Here is a 27,476-nt window from a genome sequence, read left to right as displayed (position 1 = left end):
TTTTTTTAAAAGAAGAGTCCCATCAACACCATTCTAATTCCTCTGATGTGACCCTGCGGGGCGGAGAGTATTCTCACACAAGCACGACTTATCAAAAGAAGTTTCAGTGCTGCTGTGCTCATTTTTCAACCCACTCGCTTTTCTTTTGCCTGACAAATTCGCTCGTTTGTGACATGAAACAAAATTTCTTCGCTTTGAACTTTGAAACCAGGGAGTTTCAACACAGTCTTCCATTTGGGCAACACCCTGTCAGGAGAACAGTGTGGTATCTGCTGGTGTGTAAGCATGTATGCAAGTAACACATGCAACCTCCCAGGGCACCAGGACCAGCTTTCACATGGACATTTTTTTCCTAAAAATAAATAAAGAAATAAAATAACATGGCCTTGTCCAATTTTGTGTGTTCAAGTGCACTTTAATAACCTGCTTCATTTAATAAATCTTCATGAATATAATTAAGAGCAGTCTAAGGGGAGCCATTTGGCACAGGGCGTTCACAATCAACAGAGCAGCTCATTTGCATTTCGCTCTCCCACAGGATTTAATGCCATAAACCATACAACCTTATGAACAAGCAAGGAACTGTTTTCCTGCGGCCTACAATCCAAGAAAACAACATACAAGCTGATAAATCAAGCTGCTTGGTCTAAAAACACACTGTAAGGACCAAAAATAAATAAATCATAACATGTCACAGTGATGGAAACCATCACTTCATCACATCACTCAGAAAGTTTTGGTTTGAGTTCAAATATACAAGTATCCAATTTCCACCGATACAGTGGCGTTAAATGAAACTGGCATTCTAGTTCTCAACATGCTAAAACAACAAAAAAGAGAAAGAAAAAATGTTAAATAAATAAATTAAATAAAAATTAAATAATGTCTCTTTGACTTGTGGTTAGGCAACAACCTAAATTTAGCTAATGAGCTAACAGTTTAGCTAATGAGCTAACAGTTTGGCTAATGGCTCGACGTACATCCTGTAATGCTGATGCTAGTATGGGCATCTCGTCATGGTAAGAATGACACTTTTCCCTTTACACTTAGTTCAGCCACTAAACAAGTGCCATTCAGTTCCACTATATTAAAGGTAATGCAACCATCTCTGAACTTCATTGTTCCAAAACTGGGCAACTTGTACCAAAACAATCTAGCTACACAAACAGCACTACAGGCTAGATGGAAAAATATTTGATTTTTGAAAAGGCCCAATTAGAATCATAAAGGCGTGTTGCCTATAAAGTCTCTACCTGAGTGGCCGGTTCTCCCGTCCATCATAAATGTGAAAGAAGACTTCCAGCTCCTCCCCCAGATTAGCGCTCATTAGACTCTTTACGTGGACAAACAGATGATGGGTGCTAGCAGGGGTGGATGTCTCCTTCTTACGATGTCGGTGTTCCATCTGCGGGCGAGAGAAGAAAATAAGCACAAGCAGATTTCTCTATATAAAGGAAACCGTTATATATTACGGTTTAGCTGTAATTATGCAAACTGGGAAAAATTCAAATAAACAAGAAAACAACTTGAAACAAGAACAGCCGCAATTGAAATACAGAGTTATAGAGGTGGATTCAAAGAAGGTTAAAAACTCATAACCTCTCAAATCGAAGCTGCTGTATTAGTGATGAATTCAATAACAGGTAATATTCCCCTGAGGCTTCTCACTGTAGGCAGAAGGACTGATTTGAATTTGCATATATGTGAAGAGCAGAACGATATAGATGTTGATATACATCAGGCTAATATAAGATGTAATACTGCTGGCTGGCAGCTCAGAGGCTAAAATGTGGGAGTTGAAGCTGCACTGTCTGGCTCTTTCTTTGTTGCAGCCTTTATGCCAATACATCAACTCAGACTGGTGTTTAAGCAGCACACTTGCCGAGCATTTAGAGTGATGTGCAAGACTTCTGAGCCACCCCTCATTACGTTACATTTTCCTTTTAAAGAACCACACTCATTTCTTGTGATGTATGGTACTTTAGTTGATTCATCTACTGTTCGCTGAAGCTTCATCAGGAATGACCTCTTGGCTTCTCAGTGGAAGGCTGGCTGTCAAGAAGCCATTCTTAAAGAAGGCAATATGTATAGAAAAGGTCAGGAGGGAGCCTCTACAGGCATCTGTAAAACACAGTGGAAGCTATGTCAAGGTTTGGGGCTGATTTTCAGCCAGTGCTGTTAGGTTTTTGTCAAAATTGATGGAATTATGATTGCAAAAAAGTACTCTCAGATTTAGTTCCACCATGCTGTATCATCTGGAAGGCGTTTGAACTTTGTAATGTCCTCTCCAGGTAAGAAATCTTGAGAACTATACCTGAAGACTACTTTAATTACAAAAGCAGACTGAGAATTCAAAATATTGACTTTCAAGCTTGTTAAAGTCTATAAATTTGGATTTTCCCTTATATGTTGTGCTTCTATGCATGTCTGCCTGTTTCAATAAATGGCAACAACATGGGCAAGACATCCGCACAGGCATCTTTAAGGAGGCCAAATCGGGGGGTTTTGACCGAAAGAAGCAGAAAGCAACATCTTAAACATTGCAATTCACACAAAGGTTTAAAAAAAATAAAAAGTCAAATAGTTCAGCACAATTACAGATCTCAGTGCTTTAGTGGTGGATGATATTGCTTGCCCTATTACATCAATCTGTACCAAAAAGATCAATAAGGCCTCATACAGGATGGTGTGGTGTGTGTACACACATTAGAGCTCTGTTTATAAAAGGTTCATCATGATCTGCTGTCAACAGCCAAAAATACACACGCGCACAACACACATATACACACAACTATACACAAAGCACCAGATGGCCACTAGAGCCACTGCCAAATTTGGCCTCGCATCCACTTCTGTTGTAAAACATAAAAAAATCGGAAGGAGGGGAGCAAGAGACGGGGATCAGGACAGAAGAAAGGGAAACGGATAAAGACAATGCAAGAACTGAGTGTAGTAAAGCTTCACCACAAAACAACACACACACAGTATATTAATAGTGGATATAATATATTTAACAGGATTATAATGATGGTTTGGTTGTCAAATTTAAATAGTGTTGCATTGTACAACATAGCTGACTGAAATGCACTTGTCGGAAGCAGAGATGGGCCGTAATCCGATTACTTTTTTCAAGTAACGAGTAAAGTAAGGGATTACTATTGCAAAAACGGTAATTAGATTACCGTTGCTTTCCCGTAGGAACGCTGCGTTACTGCGTTACTAAAACCGTGATTTTTTGCGAGAATGTCTCATGATAGTGACGTAAGCAAGTGCGACGTTCGTGACAACAGCTGTGTGCAGATCAACAACGGACTATATATCGAGTGCGGGAGAGAATGTGAGCGTGCAGCATTTAAAGCGTGGAAGTACTGACCTTACTTTGAGTTTGATTCCATAAAAAGTGACAAAAACATTAGTGTCCGTTGTGCGTGGGAAGAAAACTTATTTTTACAGTGAAAAAAACCCCTAAACTTCCAAGCAAGCACCGAGTGCTCTACGAGGTAATGGGAAACTCACAGAGAAACTCGCAGATTCTTCCACTGATCGCTGCGGCACACCTGCACCAGGGTAAACCTCTGCCTACCCTACTCCTGCTTTACAGGTGAAAATAGAGCAAAAGGACTGCTAGCCTTTGATTTTATTTATTTTCTGCTGTGTTTTACTTGCATCTATTTGAAAGAGTGAGTGTAACACACACAAAAAAATTATTTTATGTGCTGGAATGTGCAGAAAATAGGTTTAAATATTAAACTAATTTCTTCCAGTCAGAGAATGGTGCATATAATTAAATTTTTGCTTGATGCATAAAGTTAAAAGATTAAAACTAATAAAACAAGTTTTAAAAAGGGACTTTTCCATTTGATTACATTTTGTATTATGGATGGAGGTGGCACGGTGGTTAGCACTGTTGCCGCACAGCAAGAAGGTCCTGAGTTCAATTCCAACATCAGGCCGGGGTCTTTCTGTGTGGAGTTTGCATGTTCTCCCCGTGTTTGTGTGGGTTCCCTCCGGGTACTCCGGCTTCCTCCCACCGTCCAAAGACATACAGCTTGTGGGGATAGGTTAATTGGATAATCCAAATTGCCATTAGGTGTGAATGTGCGAGTGAATGTGAGCGCGAATGGTTGTCTGTCCCTGTGTGTTGGCCCTGTGACAGACTGGCGACCTGTCCAGGGTGTACCCCGCCTCTCGCCCTATGACATCTGGGATAGGCTCAGCGCCCCCCGCGACCCTGAAAAGGAGAAGCGGAAGCGAATGGATGGATGGATGGATGATGGATTATGCAGAAAAAGTAGAATTGGGCTGAAAGATCTATCGCTTTATCACCTATTCAGGTTGTAAATCGTGTTTTTAAAAAGTAACTAAGTAATTAATTACTTTTGAAAATAAGTAATCAGTAAAGTAACTGGATTACTTTTTTTGGGGAAGTAATCAGTAATTAGTTACTGATTACTTTTTTCAAGTAACTTGACCAACACTGGTCGGAAGCAACATTTCAAGCTCAAGGAATTATGAAGCTGCGTACCAGGCAACAAATAATCTTACTAAAACTAAAACACACTTGTCATGTCTTAATTCAAGGTATTAACGGATTCTGTCACATTCACAGTTAGTTACCCTATGTGCATATGTAGTCAGAAGTTCCATTTAAGGCTTCAGTCACCCACCCACACGAATAATCATGTTCTCTGTGGCCGAGAGACAGGTCAGTGACCTCCTGGCAACTCTGGTTGCTAGGGTAAAACGTGTGTTGCTCGCAGTTGCTACAGGGGGTGAGATTGGTCACAAAGAGGATGCTGTACCAAAAACCTCCTCATGATTGCTTCAGTTTCTAGCAGATTGCTAAAGTAGCCATTAGTTTGCATGGAAGACACTGACCCGTCAGAACACCCTCCTCAGCTATTAGCAAAGCGGCTATGAAACTGAAAAAGTTCAAAAGCTAACAAACCAAAGTTAAAAAGAGAACGTGTCACTCCAGCCACCACGTGTCAAGATTCACTCAAGTTTCGCTACCACTTCGCATTACAGGTCACAAGACCTGTAATGTTTTTCCCTGCAGCCAGACAGATTAGCTCAACTTTACAAATCTGTCTGCGGAGATGATGATTTGCATGCTAAAGTGAAAAATTGTGAGATTAAGAAATAAGTTCTTTAAATGTGCTGAAAAACCATGCTACAAATCCTTTTACCTTTGCAGTTTCTGTCAAAACTATAAAAACACTTTGTTTTTGTGTGAGATCCCCAAAAAGAAACAGAGAAACAGAATTATCTAACAGCAAGACTAACTACTCCCAGCAGGGCTGAACTCCTGGTTCTGACGTAAAATTACTAGGTCTGAGGAAGGCCTAATTTATACTGTGGGATTTTATTACGAGGTTATTTTCAGTGTGTCATTTCAGCCAGCAGCCCGGCGGGAACAGTGTGTGGTTTTGTGACAGCTTCAGCATGACTAGACACAAAGCATACACATGACAGGCTGGCAGCCTGACTGGCAACACACAATGGTGTGGTCAACAAGGAGAGGCCGAGAGGTAGCTGAACAGAGAACGAGAACATGACCGTGTGTGTGCCAGCCAAACTGCCCCACAGACTGTCAAACGACAAGGAAATTCTAAAGGAGACAGGTCAAACTGAGGCCACAAATTTGTAGCTGTTCTTTCTGTCCCTTTCTACATTAATGTTTAAGCCTCCTTTCATCCCTCTTTTAAATTTGAGGATTAACGTCATGCAGGAAGTTAAAGATCTGTATGAAGGCTTGTCTCTCTTTAGTGATAAGCTGAACCATAAGAAGAAATATTATAACCACATGTCCAGGGCAAAGAGCTGAGCTATGATCTATTACTACAGAGTGAGCTTCCGCTGTTAATGAAGTCATCACTGGGGGATCTAAACCCGGGTCTTCTCTGCTCACGCTCTGAGCTCAGTCCCAGAGGAAAACAATGGAAAGCCTAAAGCTGATTAGCCTTTGCTCTACACATGACTCGCATGAGCTAATTAGACATAAAGGGTTTTTTTTTTCTCACTTTAAAGCTACAACCAAATATAATGCTTCAACAAGTGTCTGTTTAAAGGATTTAAGTCCAATAAAAATCTGGTCCTCCATCTCCACAAATATTTAGTTTTAATGCATTTTTGTCGTATGGTATTACAAAGTAGGGGTTTTTCTTTCCCCTAATCTGACAAAAAGAGAAAATTGTTGATTCACTATGCTGTTCTTCACCAATTCTTCAGGGAAGCATATGTTTTCAGGCTGCTTTTCCAGACAGTCACTAATACAGGGTTTCTCCTGGCACACACTAAAGTAGCTGTGAATGTACCCCAGAGGAAAATCATCAGGAAATTATTTAGTCAAGGATATAACGCTTTTGAATACTTTTTCAAATGGCCAGCAATAAGAAGAAAATGTATGTATTTCTGTTATGTGCAGTAACACAGACTGAAGTATCAAATAATGCTTATAGGCACAGCTACCCAACCCCAAAAGGCCCATTATGAGCATGGAAAACTACTACCTGAGGTACTGCTGCCTGTGAATAATCACTATTACCATATGTAGATGTTGTACCTTCTTTGTTCAAGGGAAAAATGGGAAAAAAGAATATTACATTTGGGGTTTTTTCCTTGTAGATGTATTATTTTATTATCAGAAAATACAGAGCTGGGGTTTTTCTCATAAATCCACAAGCTTGGAATTTTTGCTAGGAATACCACCACCTTCTATGACCCTGTAATTACTTTTCCTTTCTTTTTTTAAATAGACTTAAATTGGCATGCATATACCATGTTTACATTTACAGTGTTGTTTCTCATTATATAGAATGAGAAGGGTTTATGAGATAGCATTAAGGCATTTACAAGCGTACATAAAATCTCTTTTTAATTCACTGTCGTTGCTTGTTTTCATTCTCACTCAGCAGATATCACACAATTCCTTGAAACAATGCACCAGTTAAGCCACATTTTCCTACAGTAATACTGCACTGGCACTTCAGCACACACACACAGGCAAACACACACACAAGTACACACAGAGACACCGCATAATCCCCATGTCAATTTAATTAAGCCACGCCGCAGAAGCACCGACAGAAACAAAGACGCGGTTCTCACACACAAAGATCTCACGGGGAAATATTGATGTAATTTGGGCTCATTGAGATATTGCATCTTGGTGTGAGGGTTCCTTGCGTATTTTCGTAAGTGGATGGCGGCGGTGAATGCCTGCCCCTTTATCTCAACCCAGTATGGAGAAATGGTAGTCGCTTGTTTATTTTATACAGCGTTTAATAGAGGTGGAGAAAGCTTTCTTTGTGCTTTTCCTGCTTTTGTTTTGACAACAACAACAACAACAAAAAAAAAACAGATGGATTAAGAGCTTCAATTACCCTTGCGAAGAAAGAGCCGACACAGAGTGTGTGCGTGTGTGTGTGATACAATTCCCCCCACACCATATGAGGGCAGAGAAGTGGTTGCCATGGTAGCAGCGATTGGGGCTTGGAGAAAGTGGGAAGGAGAGGCAGGGAGCAAACAGTAGGGAAAGGAAGGAGAGAAATACAGAAGCAGATGGATGAGGGGGGAAAAGAAAAAAAAATCGGTCCATCAAGTGTACCTCATGCGAGGATGAGAGTGGTATCAGTAACTCGCTGAGCTTACTCTAAATTTGTTTTGCCAAATGCTGGTTCTAAGGGTCATGCATGGACTTCCAATCCCAAAGCTTTAGCCCACACCGAGACGTGTTCAAGGTTCTCGGAGAAAGCGGATATGTTAACAGCTCAGAAAAATGCAGAGAAACATGTGGAAAAAAGCTAAAAAATGCTATGAGCGAAATCCTTCAGCATCCTTTACAGCAGTCCTATAACTGTTAGTGATCAGTGCCATAGATTTTTATATAAGCTGCTCTTCAATTTCAAACTGGACCATGGCCCTGTTGTGCCTTTCCTTCTTCTCTCTCACACACATACACTTTCCCAGTGGTGTATGCTCATATTAACTGTGCTAAAGTCAAAGAAATGTTGCTCTACTTCCAACCATTTATAACCTGCAGCATAGACATGATGGAGAGATCCAGCTCTGTGACTCCAATTAGCATCAAACTACCTTTGTTGGGACACCTCTCAGTCAAAGCAGACATGAACCTAACTCCAGTACTGAGATGGAGTTATTAAGAGTGTTTAAAAAAAACAAACTTCAGTAGAGCTGTTACAAAGGAAGAACTTACCCAGGGAGATAATTGCTGTTTTCTGTACCAGACTAAAAACATGTATTTCAGTGTTGTAACATCACCCATTTTAACTCTCTAGTCGATGCTGACTGACTCGCTTATGGTGCAAACCTTGAGTGGCCACTGGGGGAATTGCAGACTTGTCACTTAAGCGTTTACTTAATTATTCAGCTCCGGATGTTGCCACTTAGTACCAGCTTGAGACTCCATAATCAGCTCCAGCAGTTGCATCATAGTCAGATGGTAATGCAGCCAACCCTGATGAGACTCTCTCTGTGCTACCTTTGGTATTTCATAGCAGCAAGAGTTTTGTACTTTTATCAATTTCTAGCACATTTCCGTCATGTATTTTGTACAGGTACAAATACGGGTTCACACAGACTGAAACACTAGTCCACTGTTGGGTCCCACAGTAAGATGGTACTTTTAACAGATCATCCTGCATCTTCATCATTTTCTGCCAATTTCTGTCCCAAAAACTCAGACTCTGGCATCTACATGTACAAGGAGTGGTAGAATATGCTGCTTCTCAGCCTGGTGTTTTCAGAAACTGCACATAAGTGAAGTGAGAAGCAGTACCCACGAGCACCAATTTCTGTTTGAGGAAGCTAGGCGAGCCAATCAGAACCCCATCATCCTTTTTTTTTTGAAGCGGGGGCTTAAAGACACGGATGCGAAAGCAGCTACTTTTACACAATGAACTGAAAAGTTCCACAGAAAATTGAGGTGTCAATTTTGTAAAGTCAAAGAGTAAAAAAAATATGAAACTGGAAGTGAGTATAGCAGGTCCATAATGTCTGCTGTGCCAAGGTAGCAAGGTATTATGCGGGCAGCTAGTTCATACACGGCCTCTGCTATCTATCTGACAACATCTGTCAGCTTTGAGAAAGAAGCTGACAGATGTTGTCAGTGATAGACAGTTCCTTAAATCCACTTAGAGGTTGGCAAGATCAAACCAAGTACAATATATTCAGAGGTCAGACATGTTTTGGTTGTTTGCCATCTGTTGTATAAAGTTACCCTTGGCATCAAATGACAGTTCCTATTAGAAAGTGGATAGATTGTGTACAATACAACAGTAACCCTAAATAGATCTGTATCATCGTCTACATCCTGTATCCAGCCTAAGCCACTGGCTCTAAATTGTAAATACACTGGACATTAAAAGGAAAATAACACAGGAACTCTAAGGCCACCAATCCAAATTCCCCATCGATGTCACTGTCATTCAGTATCACTGTCCACTCTGCAGGGCAACAACCTCCCAGCAGAGCATTGCTTTCTTTACTTGTGTGTCTTGTGAGCTGTGTTGAATATAGAGATTTTATTGTACTCTTTCTAGAATCTAGAAGAGACCGGCTCCTTTACGCATCTGCACTCTGGATGGGATCTTAATCTGAGAACAGAGAAGAACTGTGAGGACACTTACCAGTCTGTAAAGCTCTGTGACACTGATTTCATCGGGGTCCACCATACTAAACTCTCGCCTCGGGACCAGGTCCAAGCCAAGCTGTCTGAAACACAAAGTCGCAGAGAGTATTAATACACTGAAGCTGCAAAATACATACAGATAACACAGCACATGGATTGCAATTGAGTGATAATTAAGATGCTACTTTATAGCTGCACTGAGCATCAACAACAAAGCGAACAGACCCACAAACACTCAAAGCACAGCTGTCACATCACCCGTCAGTCGCCTAAATGCATTTGACAGCTCCTCTGTGGAGCAGATGAAAGAAAGAATCCGCTCTCTTTAGCCCCCTGCTATGCCTACTGTCCTCTTTATCCTCTTTCCTGTCCTCCATCATTTAACCTTGCCTGTTCCTCTACATTCTTGTTGTACCATAAACACCAACTCTTACATGCTCCCATCCTCCTGGTCGGTGGTATTGGTGGACCAAAACAGCACACTTGAGTGTGTCTCCTTTTCGGCAATAAGAGAGACAGGCCAGGTCAACCATACAGCAGCGAGGGATGCTCATCGCTGGGGAGGGATGTGAAGCATGTGCGTGTGTTTGAAGAAGGCCCACAGCAGGGAAATGAAGGGGAGCGAAGGGTAAAGGACAGACAGAAAGAGAGGGGGACACGAGTTGTGAGGATTTCTTTTTTTTGTCCCTCTCTCTCTCTCTCTATTGCACCCCCACAGCACAGACAGGCTGGGAAGAAGAAAGCAAAGTGAAAGGAAGGATGGAGAGAGTGCTGTCTGTGTGCGGGAAAGAGTACTGAGTGAAGAGTATGCCTACAGGGAGGGTAGGTGACAACAAAAGGCAGAAGAGAAAGGAAAGTTGAAAAGAAGAGTGAGAGGCTGAGGAAGAAGGAGGGATGTTAGAAAGCTGCAAGAAGCTCCAGGAAAGAAGCAGAGAAAGAAATGAGAGATGAAACTCTTATTTCCAAATGCAGTTTCCTTCAAGTGTTAGATGAGTAGCACTGCTTATAATGGAAGAGCCAGCTTGTCATGGTGGCTTCACAGATTTTACTGTGTGTCAGTAACTAAAAATACTCCTCATAATTCTCAAAGTATAATGAGGTGTTTTTTTTTAGACTGATTACACAACCTTGCCTGCAGTAAAAAAAAAACCCAAAACAAAACAACAAAAAAACTTTCTTTAAAACTTTAAACTCTGCAGGTTCTCCCTCACAGTCCACATAAAGTTTGATTTATCTCGTTCATTTATTTTGTGGAAGACTGTCATACTGCACTGCAGTTATGCAACCGAGAGCAGAGGTTGGAAAGAATTATATTCAAAGAAGTGCCAAGCTTTTCAAGTCAGCTGCTAAAAAGGATTTCTGTGCTGATGGAACATCAAGCAAACTGAACTATGAACGCACTGACTGGATTTGCCAGATCTGTCTCATTACAATATTAAGTACTAGAATATTGGCCACTGCAAGAGCAATCCTCGTTAAAGTTAAAATTCAGTGTTTTTTCTATCAGTCTGAGAACTAACAGTTTTCGGCATCACAAGAATCAGTGGCAAGCTCAAAAAGGGAGAGAAAAAAAAATCATCTTCACTCTTGATAGGTGATTTACAGGAAATCTACGCTGTAACCTCTCATTTAACCTTCCTTCCTTTTACTTTCCTGGGTCCCCACTCTTTGTTGTCGTCAGTTTTGGATCTATTTTCATTTCTATTTATTTCCATTTAAATATTCAATGATATGTCACTCAGGCTTTTCCACTTCTTCGTACATTCCCTCAGCCCATTTTGGTAGTTTCAGCCATCTCCCTTCAGGAATCGCTGACATTTGTGAATCCTTGTATTTATCATATTGAAACAGGGATTGTTTATTGATTATTTAGAAACTGGCAAAAAAAAGTTGCCAGAAAGGCACAGAAGTAGCAGTACTGAACTGGCCAGTGACAACAGTGCTTTTTACTACAGGATGGCATTGCATATGAAACATCAGGACACGACCACATGGTAATTAATGCCTCAATTACGCTAATTATAATTATAATAATTATGCAGCTGGAAACGCTGTAACCTTTCACATAACCTGACGTGCACCTCCAGTGAAACATATCTACACGCCAGGTCGACACAACACGACGCAACGGCTTGATTGGTGTGGAAGTTTGTGGTGTGGGATTCCTATTAAGTCATAAGTTAGGATGTCAATTTCCCTTCTAACTCCGGTTTAAAACGTAACCAAACACAAGCATAAATGCGGGCTACGACCTAGGTTACGCTGTAGACTTCTAAGCTACCCTCAGAAGTTCAAATCCGGCTCAAGGAGACAGCTGTTCATTCTTTATAGCAAGTTCATAGTTTTTAGCCTGTTAAATCCAGTTTAAATGGGTGTCATATTTGATCTTTAATATCCTCACTTCATTGATGCACTTTGCTATCCAAGCTAACAGGCATTAGCTGAGTTTAAATATGGTCACATCCACCTTCAAGATAAGATAACAGCCAAAATGTCAAACTTAAGGCTTAAACTTAACTTAATTATTTTCTACTGTGGATCTAGTCATTTTACAAATGGGAAAAAGAACACCCACTGATGCTGGATTTATATCAGTATTGAAATATATCCAGTGAGTTACTCATATCTGTATTGGATTAGGGCATCCTTATCAGAAAGTATGCCCAACAACCTCATTTAGGCCAAAAAAAACCCTTGCCATTTTTTTTGCTTCACATCCTTAACACAGATAAGGCTGCTGAGTTAATAAAATAAGCTCCCTGTTCCCTCTGTGGAAATTTGTACTTTGAACTATTAGAGAGGAGCTTTTTTCCTTTAATTCTGCTGATGCTTCTATTAAATGTGACCTATGCTATAAATAATGAGGTCATCATATGTATAAGTAACCCTGTAAACCAAAAATTCACTCTTGGACGTCAGAAGCCCCATCCATTTGCTCTCCAAACCTTCTGTTTGTGAGAGGCAGCCAATCAGGAGAAAGCTGAGTTTCAGGAAGGGCTAAAGGAGCTAAACTGGATTGTTTCAGACACAGAGTGACCCAGGGAGCAAAAGCCCACTATAAGATGAATAAGGATACAATAAGGTAAGCTGGAAATGAGCATAGCAAGCCCCTTTAAATCACCTAAAATCAAAATCATCAGTGGTAGAAGCAGTTTAAATAATGAATTATTGGTTCTTGAAAAGGAACATTGCAAACATGTCTGAAAGCCACATGTGAACATTGTAAACCTTTTCACTGCCCTTATTCTACTCACTCGTTGCCCCAATCCAATCTTGCTGTGATGTGCTGCTTGACGTCCCTCAAACGGTCATGAGTGAGGTGGCCAACCAGCACCTGCCTCCTCAGGTCCAAGATTTCATTCATCACGTGCCAAAGCCGGTGGAACAAATCCCCTCATTTTTCTGTAGGTTTGGAATAGGGGAGAAAAGAAGAGGGGGGTGGAAAAGAAATGAGAAGAATAGCAGTCAAAGGCAACGAATAAAAGGAAAAATTCATAATCAGCTGAAGACAGAATGAGGATGACAGCAGGAAAGGCACGGATAAGGAGATCAAAATATACAGTTGTGCCAACGCTGCCACCCAAAAACATAAGTGAAAACATGAAAAGTGACGGAGCGCACATTAGAGAACCAAATCGACACTGAGAAGAAGACAGCGACCCAGAGAGAGAAGACAAGAAGAGCTTAAAATGGATTTGTGCAAATTAGCTTCAGTGTCCTGCTGCTTTTTGCTGCAAATGCATGCACTTTGATCTAGACGTATTCATCAGCTCAATTTAATCAGCACCCCAGATAGTTTAATAGGCCACAAACACAACCAATCCGACTAATGAATGCATATAAAAAAAAAAGCTTTGACTGTTTGTGGCTTTCCGAATTACCCAGGGCCAAATGAACTCAAAAATTGCAGTTTCAGTTAAGCAGCAGTGACGACAAATCAATGCAAAGTGTGCACGTGCGGTTATGTGTAAGAGTTCTTACCACATAGAGCTGCTTCCACATGGCACCCCAGTCTCGCAGAGTTGATGTCATCTCTGTGATGACAGAGTCTTCATCAGGGATGACTGTCTCGAATTGCCTACAAACAAACATCAGCACATGAACGAGAATTAAATAAAGTAACCTTAAATATAAAACCACAATATGAACAAACAGGGAAAGAAAACCAAAGGAAAGACATGTAACATTACCCTTTGTTCTTGACGTGGGCATTCTTTAAGTGGATGTAGCTGGATGGAAAAATCCCCTTTAGTCAAGAAGATAAACAGGTTAATGAGAATGCTCCGAGAGTCATTTGCTTCCCGTTGTAATTAGCATTTAACGGCGGCGGATGTGAAAACGACGCACATAATCAATACAGGGTTAAGAGTGTTTGTGAAAAAACAGATCAAAGTAGTATTGCAGTATTGCAAAACACAAACACAGTTGGCTCTTATTATAATATATTATTCTGCACATGAGTTTTTAAAAGTCGTAAAAATATCAGACTGACTGCACGCACTACTCTTTTTTTGTTGGGAAGTTGGGATGTCATCGCCCCCAGTGGTATAGTTTGAGTATATCTCAAGTTGGGTTTTGACTTTTTGGGAAGTGGTGGTAATAAAAAAATGAATCATTATGACTTATGGATCTAATTTCCACAATCTGCGCACAGGTGGTTTTATGGTAGATCATTCATGCGATTGGTGGTGGCTGAAAGTTATTTAACATCTTGTCAGATTTGGATTCATTTATATTCAATTGCACTTAATAATTTAAAAAAGTAGATTAAATTAAAATAGAGAAACAAAGGTCTGGGTTATCTTGATATCATCTCTTGGCATGTATTAAAAACAACTATATATTCCTCTTTCTCTAGGTTTGCTTCAGCCCAGTTCCTGAAAAAAAGTCTTGCCAGAGTCAGCACTCATCCTAAAACACCTCCAGGTACTTAACCGGGCAGTTATTTTCAAGTATTACCTAAATTAACTTAATTTAACAGTTAGCAGGGCAGTAAAACATGATGTATAAAAATCAACCCCCCACCTTTTTTCTTTTCTTTTCTTTTTTTAAATGCTTACAAAGTTTGCTGACTTTGCTCATTTCAGGATTATTTGACTGTTACCTTTGTCATTGTATCTAATCAGTGCAACGGATAGGTTTACACAGAGAACTTTTTGGGGGATAGTTGGGACATTTATCCTACAACCACGGGATGTTGGGATTTGTACTAGAGTTTCTCTCTCATACATTACTGTGCAAAAGTCTTGAGCCACCCCTGATTTCTTTATATATTGCTAGGAAAATGGGTAACAGGTACAGCGATTTATTGTAAAATGTCCAAATATATATGGAAATACAGCATATACGCAAAAATCAAAAAGCTTTTTGTTTCAAAATATTTAAAATCAATATTTGGTATGGCCACCTTTAGTCTTCAACACGGCCTAAACTCTCTTAGTCAAGCTTTCTTTTCATTTCTTTAAGTAGTCTTCAGGAATAGTTCTCCAAGCTTCCTGATGGACATTGAGGGGATGCTGTTGGATGTTGGCTTCATTTTGTTTAATTTTCTGTCAACATGATCCCACACTCTGGGATCTCTGAGGAGTTCAATCCATGACTAATGATGTTCCATTGTGTGTTTTTACTGCATTACTACATGCATTTACTGTATACTGCATTCCACTGAGATTGTTTCTGATTAGGCTTCAGCAAAGAGTAGCTGGATCAATTGATCTCTCAGGTCCTGTGTCAGATCTTTGCTGGAATTCTTCCTCGTTCTTAGAGACGTGACTTTCAGTTCTGTTCATCTGCTGTAGCCTTTTTTAGGCCTGTTACTTCTTCTTTTTTCCAGTTTCCTCAAATTCTTTAAGAACACCTGACCATGTCAAGAAATGCCAAGTATGCAGGTAACAGTTCTATAGTAATCAAATGGGCTTTTTCTTCAACTAAAGAAACAGCAACAACCTAGACAGGCTGTGTTTTTACTACAGCCTGTTAGCAACCAAGTGACTAAAGATAGTTTTGTTGCTAAGTTGTTTGTTATTTGCAGACTCAACACTGATTCATCCCTTGGGTTAGGTGCCTTTTTTATGTTTCAGTGATTCATAGATTAGTGACGAGTGGCTCAACAAAAAACGATTCCTCTGAAGATGGTTAGGTACAAGGACTGGAAGGTAAAAAAATCTGTGAAAAAGCAGCATCTTCAGAAATCCTGGAGAACTATTGCTTAAGTCCACCTTTAAAATTATTTTTATAGCTCAAGACTTTTGCACACTTCTAGACATTTCCTGGCTAACATCAGTGTACTTGTGTATCAGCAGCATGTCTGTTCGTAGTGAAAGAGAAACCTCTCCTCCGCTGTTGTTTAAGTGTGCACACAAACAGGTGTTTCCACTTGTCTGAGTAGATCTGGCTGATTATAACTCTGACGTTGGGTGGAGCACTAGAGAAAATCACATAGTGTCACCAAACTATATGCAGGGCTGCTAAGAGCAATTTTCAAAGTAGGGAACCTGACAAGTCATATGATGAAAAGACAGGTGTTCCTGCAACATCTGTCATCTCAGCTAGTGAACGTGCTAGTTTTCGCTAACAATGACAGTTCCAAGAGAGTCTTTCAATTCAATGCATGACACCAGCTAATACACCGAGAGGGAATCAGGTTTACTGAGAGCATAAGTACGCAAGATGAGAAAAAAACATATCATGGAAAGGTTTGCTCACCTTCACATTTGGGTTCTTCAGGATGAATCCTCTGTACCATCCTGTAGAGAGAGAGAGAGAGAGAGAGAGAGAGAGAGAGAGAGAGAGAGAGAGAGAGAGAGAGAGAGAGAGAGAGAGAGAGAGAGAGAGAGAACACTACTTTAATTTTACAGCCGTTACTGTGAATATTACACATTTATATTTTTATGTCTTTCCTGGAGTGCAGCGTGAAAGTGGAAAAGAAAATGAATTACTGTATATCTATTAAGAGCAGAGCAAAGAGATGTATGTGCAAGAAGGAAGTTGTATAGTCCCCTTCCCTTTTACAATATCTCACAACAAAGCCATTAAGCCTGTGGTTTACTATGTTTCATGTGAAAATGCATGCTTGGGTTATCAGTATAGTTATGACAATATTATTGTCAATGGAACGACGTCCTCATAAACTTGTTATTATAGGCAAAGCAACAAAACTTCTCTTCTTCCTATTCTGTGACTGGAATCTAAAGCAACCAGAGCACCATTTGGTAAAATGTTTTGAATTCTTACACAGCGACTGGGGACAGAACCCTGAATATTGAAACCATTTTTCTGTATCACTCCAGTACAAATAATGGGCTGAAGGTGAACTAGCATTTTCCATATACTTTGTTAGGCACTGGATTCTTTGGTTCTATCTGGGCTCAAAGCGCTCTGCAACACCGTTTTTTCAATACTTATCACAGACGCCCTCTTTTCTAATCTTTACCAAAACTGGCATGCATGATATTAATGTCTCTTAAAAGCCAAATAAGCCCTTTAAAAGCCAGTCACCATCACTGCCAGTCAAAATTGAGAGTGACCACGTTCTTAAGAAATTTCATCTATATTTCGCCACACAAAAAGCAAACACATGTTTTTCCTATCAGCGCTTACGCTCGTGGTTTTGACGTTTCTGACTATGATCTGACACACTGCTCGGCTTCCTTGTTACTTTGCAGGTATAGATTTTGAGATATGTGTTAAGGCACACCACTCAAAAGCAATGAGGTACAGAGGAATGTATTTCTTAGCAACCCGTGTTTGCAGTGACCACAGGTTAATGCACAGCCGAATACAGGAGGAAACCTGCAACACACAAAGCCGCTGAAAAGCACTATAAATATCAGTTTGCCTTGTCATAACAAAGGTTGAAGAAAAAAAATACAAAGCAAAGACAGGAAAAAAAAACTGTGGTTTAGCATTTACTCACACTCTTCTCTCAGCTCAAGCCAAATTAGTACATACTTGATGCTTTTGCAAATCCCAACACCGATAGAAACAATCTAATACATTCAAATTTGCAGAAGCTTTGAGCTGATGGTCTTTTCCAGACTGACAATTTAAGCTCATTCCAACCATTGTAAGTCCTGCCAGATAAGAGCATTAACTAAATAGTTCAGATGTAAATGTATTAGATTATTATAATCATATTATATTATTTGGTTTTGCCAAAGCATCTGTAACCTAGACAGTATTTTCTACCTCATTTGTTACAGGAATTCATAGAGTTGTATTTATCTTTTTTTTATTAGCAAAGGTTAGGCTGTGTTCTTTGCAAGGCTTAATATCAACAAATCAGGAAATACATCTGCAACAGATTAGTATGTATTAAGTGGTTAATGTTTTTAATCTGTAATACTAACATACAACATAGCATTATTTCAGGGTGGGCACATAAAGACAAGGAATTAACCAAGCTAACATTTTTTTAAAAATTACAAATGCTACCACTCAGTAATTTTAGTAATTGCTTGTATCACAACAATTAATACTATAAGCAGACTGTACAGTGCTAATTCTGTAGCAGTGTTAAAACCACAACAACCATGTGTTGTTAACATCAGTGTTCCAGTCACCTATTTTGCTAAGTTAGCAAAAAGCTAAAAGAGTAAAAAGCTAAAAACAGCAGAGATTCAAGCAGGGGTGATTAAAATAATAGCTTAACATAAAGGTTAACCCTTTAGATTGTCATAATAGCTATAGAAAAATGATATGTCTGAAGATAGAGGATAATGTTTACTGCACTTTAAAATAGTTTGTAATTAACAGTTAGCGCAAGAAAAAAATAGGATGAAAAATATAGCTAATGATAGCCCAACTAAAGCTAACCGAAATCTTATGCTAAACGGTTTCTATTTCCTATCTAAAAGTAACATTAAAAGCAGTAAAATAGACAAAAAAAGAAATTAACGACATTTCACATCAATATTCACTTTTATTTGAACAGAGTAACAAAAAAATGTTCAAATTGAGCTGAAATGAAAAGCTAGGGACATGCTAAGTAGCAAAGTCTAGGAAGGTGCACTTGAGCTTATCTGACAAGGTTGTGGGGGAACGTCTGAAAGAGCAGTGTGGAAAACCATCATTTAAAATCATAGTTTATATAGTGTGCGCTCACTGCTGTCAGTAACTTACAAAATAAAGAACCGTCGAAGGACAAAGTCAAAAATCAATTACTGAGGCGGAGAATTTTCAGACAGGAGCCACATTTCAGTAAAGACACGTCTAGCATGTAAGCTCCTGTGTTTTGAAGTGTCAACAGTATCACCATGAGGCAGGGCCATTAGTCTGCCTCCTCTGCTGTCAGCAGTCTGCCTCTCAGCCTCTGTGCTGCTGGCTGGATTTTGATTTAGTTCTTCCCTTCTGGGCCAAGCATTCCACTGGCTGTGCTATTGTCTACTTCCTTTGGGTCTCTTACCACAATATCACATCCCTCTGGCTGGCAAGTTTCAAGACAGACTGACTTGCTGTCTCTCAGTATGTGTGTGTGTGTTTGCGTGTGTGTCCACCAAACAGGAAGTGTGACAGTTTGTGTCAAGTGCACGCTCCGGAAGAAACATATTTGTGTACGGTTGCTTATTGGTGTTAATGAAAGCGTAGCATTGCTGTGAAATGACTCGACATTGTTCTGGGATTTGAAATGGGGATAGGACAGAAAGGAACGTGCTGAAAGAAAAAAAACAACTAAAAACATATTAGCATCCACAGAAAGAGAGAGAGAGAGTACAAAAAAATCATGTAGAGGAGAAAAGCAGACAGTGTGGGCAGGAAGGCAGGAAGAGCAGCCAGCTTGCAGGAAACAGCAGCAAACATGAATTTCCACAGGTCCTCTTCACAGACAACTTGGTGCTCATTTTGTGCACATACCACATCACAACACCCCTCAAGAGGACATGCAACAAGTGTAATGTTGCCCCCATGGGAGCTTTCAGTGTAGGCACATACTGAAACGCCCACATGCATGTAGGTTTTTATGCCAAACAATGTGCATGTATCCGGACAGCTTTGTGGTTGCATTTATAAATATTCGGATGACAGTCTGTGCGTGACTCTACTAACTGTTTATGGTTGATTTGGTAAAGGGCTGCTTTTATTTTTCTGTTGAATGAAAAAACAGAAGTGTTCCTAACGACTCAAGTTTCAAATTCAGGAAAGGAAATCCGTTTCCTTTCTAAATTTTCTCAGAGCGAGCAGCTAATTTGAATGTAGCCTCCACATAGGAAGTGTATAAAACGAGCACCATACCTTCACATTTCTCCAGGATTTGCACCGTGTCTCCAATTTCCAGCGGGAGGCCATGCTGGACGGTCCCTCTGAAACTGACCAGCACTGCAGCAAAAGAGGCACAAACATCCACTTTAGTGTTTTTACATTTTTTTTCCAATACTTAACTCTATTATGTAGAGTTAGAAAGAGAGTGTAGGAAACAAACAGACAAAAAAATAATGGGACAACTAAAAAAAAAAAAAATGAAAATAACAGAGAGAGAGAGAGAAGATACGATCAATAATCTGTGTAGGTGAAATAAAATCAAAGCTTATGAAATACCTCTCCATTTCTGCACAAACTCATAACACAAACACTCAAAACAGAGTTACATAAATCCATTCTGTTCCACAGAGGACATCAGGCTGTTTTTTTATTTTTATTTTCAATGACTCGAATTTTAAGGAAAAAAAAACTTTCCACACACAATAGCAGAAACAGAAAAGACTTTTGTACAGAAATGCACCGTTTGCATTTACAGTGCATTTACACTTTTAACACTTTAAATGGCAACGCCTTTGAGGAGAAAAGCCTTACTCTGTTTCTGCCAGTAGCTCATAAGATGAATGGAATGTCAACTAGACAAAGTGTTTTGGTGTTTTTCAAGTGGTTTTTGGATATTAACAATGATAACAGGCATTATACTGTAAAGCTTGCATTCTATGAAGCAATGTAATTTTTCAATAAGAAGCTGCTGTTGTATAATACTGTAGCTGTACTTGCCTTGTTTGGTATCATTATTTTCAGCACAACCTCATATCTGAAATTGGAGTTGTTTTTTTCCTTTTGACATACTATATTAGCACAATTTATCTAAATTCAGACAAAAAACGTAAAATCTGAGTAGAAAAAGTTAAATTTGTTTCTGTAAAAACCACAAACATGTTTAACGAATCATTTTCATGACTTGAAATGCAAACAGAAATTGTACATTTCTAAAAAAATTGTGCACGTTTTACAAACAATAAAGTTATATGGTACTATTTACCTAAAAATGCAGCCAAGGCCTTAGGTGTCTTTTTTTATATAACCATTTAAAACAATTTACAGAACAATCAGGTATGTTTGCTAGCGCTGTCCGTAGAAAATGCAGTTTTTACCGTTTCTTCCCGCTGTAACACTGTTTTGTTCAGGAAAAAAAAAACGTTGTGTGTATTTTTTTTTTATAACTCTGGTTTTACGTGGCCTATCCACACAATTTAAAAACTGGTATATAGCTTGAAGTCCGCACTTTCGACCCAAGTTGAAATGGAGACTCTGGTCTGCTGCATCTTGTTTCTGTGTCGTTTTAAATTGGTCATGTGATTTTGACGCGCCGGCGCGTCCGTCGACCCCAGAGACTTAACAAGGAAATGCTTCGTAAGAACAGGCAGAAGAATGTACAGACTGCGTCTTATTATTTAATCCTAAACAGTCGTGATTAATCCAACCTCTTGCACATACAGCACAGGTGCTAAAATAACCTACATTCAGGGTGACAGATGGCACTTTTCACCTTCTTTGGTATGTTTCTCTAGCAACTATATTCCATTTTTTGGGTGTTCTCACTAGCCCAAATTAGCATCACAACTGACAGTAAATGATGACAGCACCTTTCTAACCTAATAACATAGCAGGCATGAGCATTAGCTGATCTCTGCCTTTTCTAAATATGGTCTTGATAAAAATTTAACACATTATCTGCCAAAATGCCAAACTTGAGGGTTTAATGGGGGTTTAGATACAGTCTATGACAGACATGTCACCAGAACTGATCCTTACAATACCATTCGAGACCAAAATTCTAAAAATGCCATAGTACTTGGCCTCGTCTGTGCCAAAGCTACAATCCTTCTGGACCTGACTATAATTATTCTTACATGCTGAAAAAGAAAGATCCCCACAAGCACAGTGAAAACTACAGATGGAAGGTGGTAACTAGTGCAGCTGCAGAATAGCTTCACCCTCTCTTGTTGACTGAACAGCAGTAAGTTTCAGGCTTTTTCCCTCCCTTTTCTTTTGGTAAACGGTGGTATCAAACTACGCATCAACGATTGCATAATTCTGCTGTTTTTGGTACCAATAACTTAGCTTCTGGTATGATGACATCCCTAGTCAATCATAGTTGAAGTAAAGTCAATTTAAGAGCCATATGACAAATTTTACACATGAAAGGCACAACCTGTCTACGCCCGTGTGCCTGCATGTAGGAAATAGGAATTACCCTTAAATTGGCAGCGTGTGGAAAATGACATTTCAACATCAAACACTGGAGAGATGTCTGATAGAGAGTGGATACAGCTTTGAGATTAATACAGGTTTTGAGAAAATGTCATGAGAAAGCCTGCCATCTAAAAGGATAGCAGGTTAAGTAGGTACGGACAGAGTGATGCTGAAGGTCTATTAGCACTAAGCGCTGCTTTGTAACTGTGAGTGTTTCAGCAAAATGTCTCAGCTGACAATACTGCAATCATCTCTTAAAAATAGCACAGAGTCCTGCTGACTCGCTCACTGAAACCAAACACACACACACGCACAATGAATTAACCCGCACTCTTAAACCTGCATGTACCCAAAAATATGTCAGCCGCTTCACACTGATATTCATGCAAACACAGACTTGCAAATGTTGCCAGATCCACCAGGGTGCAAGCTTAATGCTGCAAAGTCACAGCCAGCAAATTTACACAACCGGCCTATTCAAACAGCAATGTATGCATGTAGACATAGGCTCACAGAGACACCCATTCATACAAGGTCACGCACATGTATAACTGGGATATCCAATGGAAACATAACAAGAGTCCTTGCCATGTAGAAAGGCTTCCGCCTTGAGCTCAAGCGAGGACGAGAATTTCATTTCTTCTGGCTGCAGGGCTCTTTCGGTATACCTGAACGCAGCATCCAAACAGCGCAGAGAGAATTCCCTTAGTTGTAGAGGGATTATATTTAATCCAAGACAATTTAAAGAAACAAGCACTTGTACAGGAGTACAAAGACGCAGTGGTCACAGTTCATGGACTGCAAACCACACAGGGATGCTGCAGCTAAGGATAAATTCAATTGCCGTTCAGTAAAATTCAAGCTGGCTTCCCGCTGGTTATGGCCCAATAATTTCATTTTACGTCCCCACCCCCAGTAGTGCATTAATAAGCATGCAAAGCAAACCGACTGTGGTGTAACTGTTTATGATATTCTGATTTTTTTTTTTGAAAAGATGCACTAATAGCCCTCTTGCAGTGGGAGACAAAAATCTATTAAAACCTCCTTATTCCTTGCAGCTGTAAGGATATTTTCATGATCAGAAAAAATGCATCATGAACTTTACTAATAATTAAGCTACAAATCAGAGGCTGTCAGAGGTGTTATAATTTTTTTTTCCTTTTTATGGGTGGAGTGTTTTTTTTCCTCCTCTTTCTCTAGGAGAATAGCCTACTGCTGAAGAGAGGATTCAGCAGATTACTCATCCACCCACTCTCTCACGTTGACACTGAGACCAAGTCTGCAGTCGAAATTAAAATTCTGGGCCGTCTGTAACTCTGTTCACGTGTGTGCTTCTGCGTGTCCTTCGTATTTTATGTTGAAGCATCGCCAACTCTTTGTTATTCCCCAAGCCGCAGAAAGGCTCTTTACATGGGATTTGTCACAAGTGCACATCTGACTTTGTTATTCGTTCAAAGCACACGAACACACACGCATGCACACACACACACACACACGTGAAGAGATGCCTGATAGTTTCTACTTTTTGTAATTCATTCAAAGCCCAATCACTCAGGCGCACACACACAAGCACACACAGACGAATCACAGCAAACACACTTACACTCACAAAGTGCGCCCAATACATGAATTATCCAAGTGAATTTCCCAGCTGCATTAAGCTAAATTATTCAGTTTCAAGTCACCACTTTTTCTCTTTTTTTCCTGCTGTGAAATGAAAGCTTCCCACCTGCCGATCCACAAGCCAGCTGCTTGTCTGTCCGTTCATCTCTAACTGCCTGCCGTCAGTCCGACTACCTGTCTGTCAGCCGTCCAGGCTGGCTAACTGCCAAATGATGAGATGAGACAGGGAAGGTGTTCACTCTGGAGGGAATTGATTTTGTTGTTGTTTTTATCCCATGTGCTGGGATTGCGGGACATGTTCCATTATGCCAGAGGAAGAGAACAGTAAGTACAAATGGGGGAAAGATGCCATTCATGGCTGTTCCACCACACTGCTGCCACAAAGCACAAAAACACTCAAAGCAAGGGGAAAACTCGATAAACTGTCCAATGTACGCACACGCCACACACGCGTCCAAGCGGATGCCACTGGTCCACGAATATCCTATTGCATAAACGGAACAAAAAACAGACCTGCAGATGCTCAGATTTGGCATCAACACACACACACACACACATTTTCTGTTAACTGAACCTGTTAGATCCAGTTTCCAGATGGCCTGCAATGACTAGCTTTTCAGCCACAAAAAGGCAAAGTCTTAAACTTTCTGACACACGCACACATACTCTGTTTGATTCTCTGTGACACCGGTCCACCGGGTCATGGTGGGGACACTGCTATTTTTGCAAAGACTGTCTTTCTTAAACCAGACATTACAATAGGATGGCAGCCTGGAAGAGCCATTTACCCATGAAAAACAAGTTTATTGTCAGTTTACACCAGAGACAGAAAAAGACTGGCTGACAGACAGGTAGTCGGACTGATGGAGACACACAAGGGGAAAGAGAGCAGATATAGAAACCGAAGTAAGAGCAGCCAGTGTGTTATTTGGTCCTAACAGAGCTAGCATACAGCTAACAGTATGCCCACCTGCCTAATACTGTGTTAGCCTTCCTTTTGCTGCTAAAACAGCCCTGATCTTTTGAGGTGTAGACTCCACTAGACCCCTGTGGCCACTTTAATTGACAGGTGCGCTAACATGAAAAACTATTGCCAGCAGCTGTCAACTATATCGTGCCCCTATGCCCCCAGTCATAAAGGCCTAGAGAACAGGCGACCTTGGCAGAGAGCAACTTTCAGCATTTTGCCCAAGGATACTTTCCTATGCAGACTGGAGCAGCCAAGGATCGAAGCACCAATCACAAGGAAATATTTGGTGCAGCACCATGTAATCCTTTGTAATCAGTTTCACCTAGAGACAATAAGCCTCTAGGAACCACTCAGAGAATACTCTGACCAGTTAGAATATTTTCCTTTGTGACTGACTGGTGGTTTCCAGGTCATTTGGATATAACCTTGGAACAAGGTCAAAGTCCAGGTTTGCTAAAGTCAAAACTTAGAAAGTGCTTTATAAAAGCAGAGTTTAAACAGGGGCAGCATGATGCTCAGCACCATCACCTTATATAACTGGTGGCCCTCTGCATGCTCTCCCTCTAGCTGCGTGGGTCCTCTCAGGCTACTCCGGCTTCCTCCCACAGTCCAAAACCATGTGTATGGTGATTCTGAATGTGTGAATGTGAGCATGAACAGCTGCTGTTTGTCTCTCAGTTAGCCCTAGTCAAAAAAAGGTGTAACCCACCTCCAACCGACCAAAGTCAAAACCTCATCTTTGATTTATTGAAATACCTTTGAGCCTTTTTAACTCTCCAAGTAATGTTTTGTTTTTTTTTTTATTGTACGCTAATACAAGTTATCCTAGGGTGACAGTGATCCTGTCCATAGGGCAACGAGACTCACTAATAGATTTGAAGAGTAAGAAAATGAAGTGAGCTTTCGGACCAGGAAGACAACGCTCTCCAACATCATCAAAAACCTAAATGAAGGAACTTCTGGTAGAATGATGCTTAATCCTGCAGGGACCAGCTGGATTCAGTGCCAGTGCACTTTGCAGCTGTTCTTGTCACACCTTTGTGAACCGTCACCTTGCCCTTTCATATCCGTTTCCATTTCTAGTTTGCAAGTGCATTCTGCTGAGTAAGTTGAGATCCCTGGAAAGCCTACTGACTTGGATTAAGCTTACACGTGTTTCAGGCTGCCACTTGGAGTCGAGGCCTGTCAAAGCATATTACATTTGGTTCTCCTGTCGCTCTGTTTAAGCTCCTTAGAAGAACAAATACCACCACGGGCCTCAAGCAGAAACTCCAGCACTCAAGTTACAAGTTACACAAGTTACACAAGTTACACGTTTGTTTGTTTTTTTTAAAAAGCAACACTTTAATTAAAATGTATTCTGTCTGCAATAAAGTGTGATGCTCCAATACAGAGATTTTACCATTAAAGTAGAAAAACAGTTATTTCCTGTCTCGGAGCCCACAGCTTTTACAGGCTGTTTACACTAAATCTCATGGCAAATTTCACTCAAAGCACCCGTTAATGTGCTTTTTAACCTAATTAGCCTGACCCTTTCTTCTCTCTGACTGATCTGACAACGATTCACATGCATAATCCACTCCCACATGTTAATTATACAGCATTTATATCATTAATATGCTAATTTGACAACACACAAACTGGTGGCAGTCAATCGGTCTCCACCACTGCCAAATGTAATGTCATGAATATTAAATTTTTCGTGTGGGAATATATGTGAGTGTTGTGAATCCCGCACAGACACACATGCAACGGCATATTTGTGAGGAAATACTATGATTCTTTTTTTTGTTTTGTTAATTAGGTTAATGGGTTGATGCTGAAGAAGGGGAGAAAAGCCTTATCACAAATGGGGAAGCGCTGCTTGTTTTCATCCTGTTTCTTACACGTCAAATACGTTTAGAAAAGCACAGAACTGAAAGCCAGCTGCATCAATAAACGCCTATAGTTCCTCATGATGCAAGCTCGCCATTTTGCATGTCCACTCTCCAACAATTTAAGACATCCAGAAGTGCGTTTGCCAAACCAAAAGTAATCTTTATTTCCAGCAATGTGACTAAAACATTCCAATTCAGACCAGAACCAGCTCAGTTATGTTTCGCCTTCGCCAAATCCTTGCACACTGCGTTCCAACTCATAGACCTCATGCATTTATCTTTCTATGTGGTCAATTAAAAAAACAACATCATTTTTCAAAAGCTACAAATGCATCCCCTTCTTGCTGTGCTTGTCCAACACATCAAGGATTAAAAGCAGCGTAAGAGAAACCATGGTTAGCAACGCTCAAGGAGACTCCAACACACGGCGACGGGATTATACGAAGTGTAGTCGCGGTCACAACTCGCTCCGGTGTGACAGTAAAAGTGGTGCCAGACAGGTTTAGTGGGAGACCGGGAGAAAAGGCAGTGGATGTGCACAGTCTGCAAAAAAAAAAAAAAAAAAGATGTCTTCAAATTCTGAGAAGTGGCACTGTGCATTTTAAAGGAGGGGGAATCAACAACAGAAAGTATCAGCATTGAGAAGACCTTGAATGGGATTCAACTTGGCAGCTGTGCACCCACGGACAACACACACACACACACGAATGCACGCAGACGTAGAGGTCTGATAGGCAGCACAGACAAAAACCAGGGCAGCAGAATCACCCAGGAGGAACGGCTTTCATTCAGCCTCACCTCATTGCCGGACGCCAGTTTCCTTTCGCTGCCATTGTGCATTTGGAGATAGCGACCTAACCGCTGTCACAATACTGCTCACTAGCAACAATAACCCTTTGCT

At 40.3% G+C, this 27,476-nt stretch overlaps 1 protein-coding gene across 1 annotated transcript in view; it reads right to left on the bottom strand.

Moving 5' to 3' along the window:
- Positions 1–27,476, bottom strand: part of dock4b (dedicator of cytokinesis 4b) — a 139,033-nt gene that overhangs the window by 82,652 nt on the left and 28,905 nt on the right. The window contains 8 exon segments of the mRNA XM_085136831.1: positions 1,254–1,405; positions 9,651–9,735; positions 12,907–13,043; positions 13,046–13,054; positions 13,634–13,730; positions 13,843–13,898; positions 16,358–16,398; positions 19,883–19,966. Of these exon segments, the coding sequence (XP_084992957.1) occupies positions 1,254–1,405; positions 9,651–9,735; positions 12,907–13,043; positions 13,046–13,054; positions 13,634–13,730; positions 13,843–13,898; positions 16,358–16,398; positions 19,883–19,966 (661 nt within the window).

Source organism: Neolamprologus multifasciatus, chromosome 17 (genome assembly GCF_963576455.1).
Source record: "Neolamprologus multifasciatus chromosome 17, fNeoMul1.2, whole genome shotgun sequence".
Taxonomy (NCBI): Eukaryota; Metazoa; Chordata; class Actinopteri; order Cichliformes; family Cichlidae; genus Neolamprologus; species Neolamprologus multifasciatus.
This window is presented reverse-complemented; position numbering and strand designations above follow the sequence as displayed.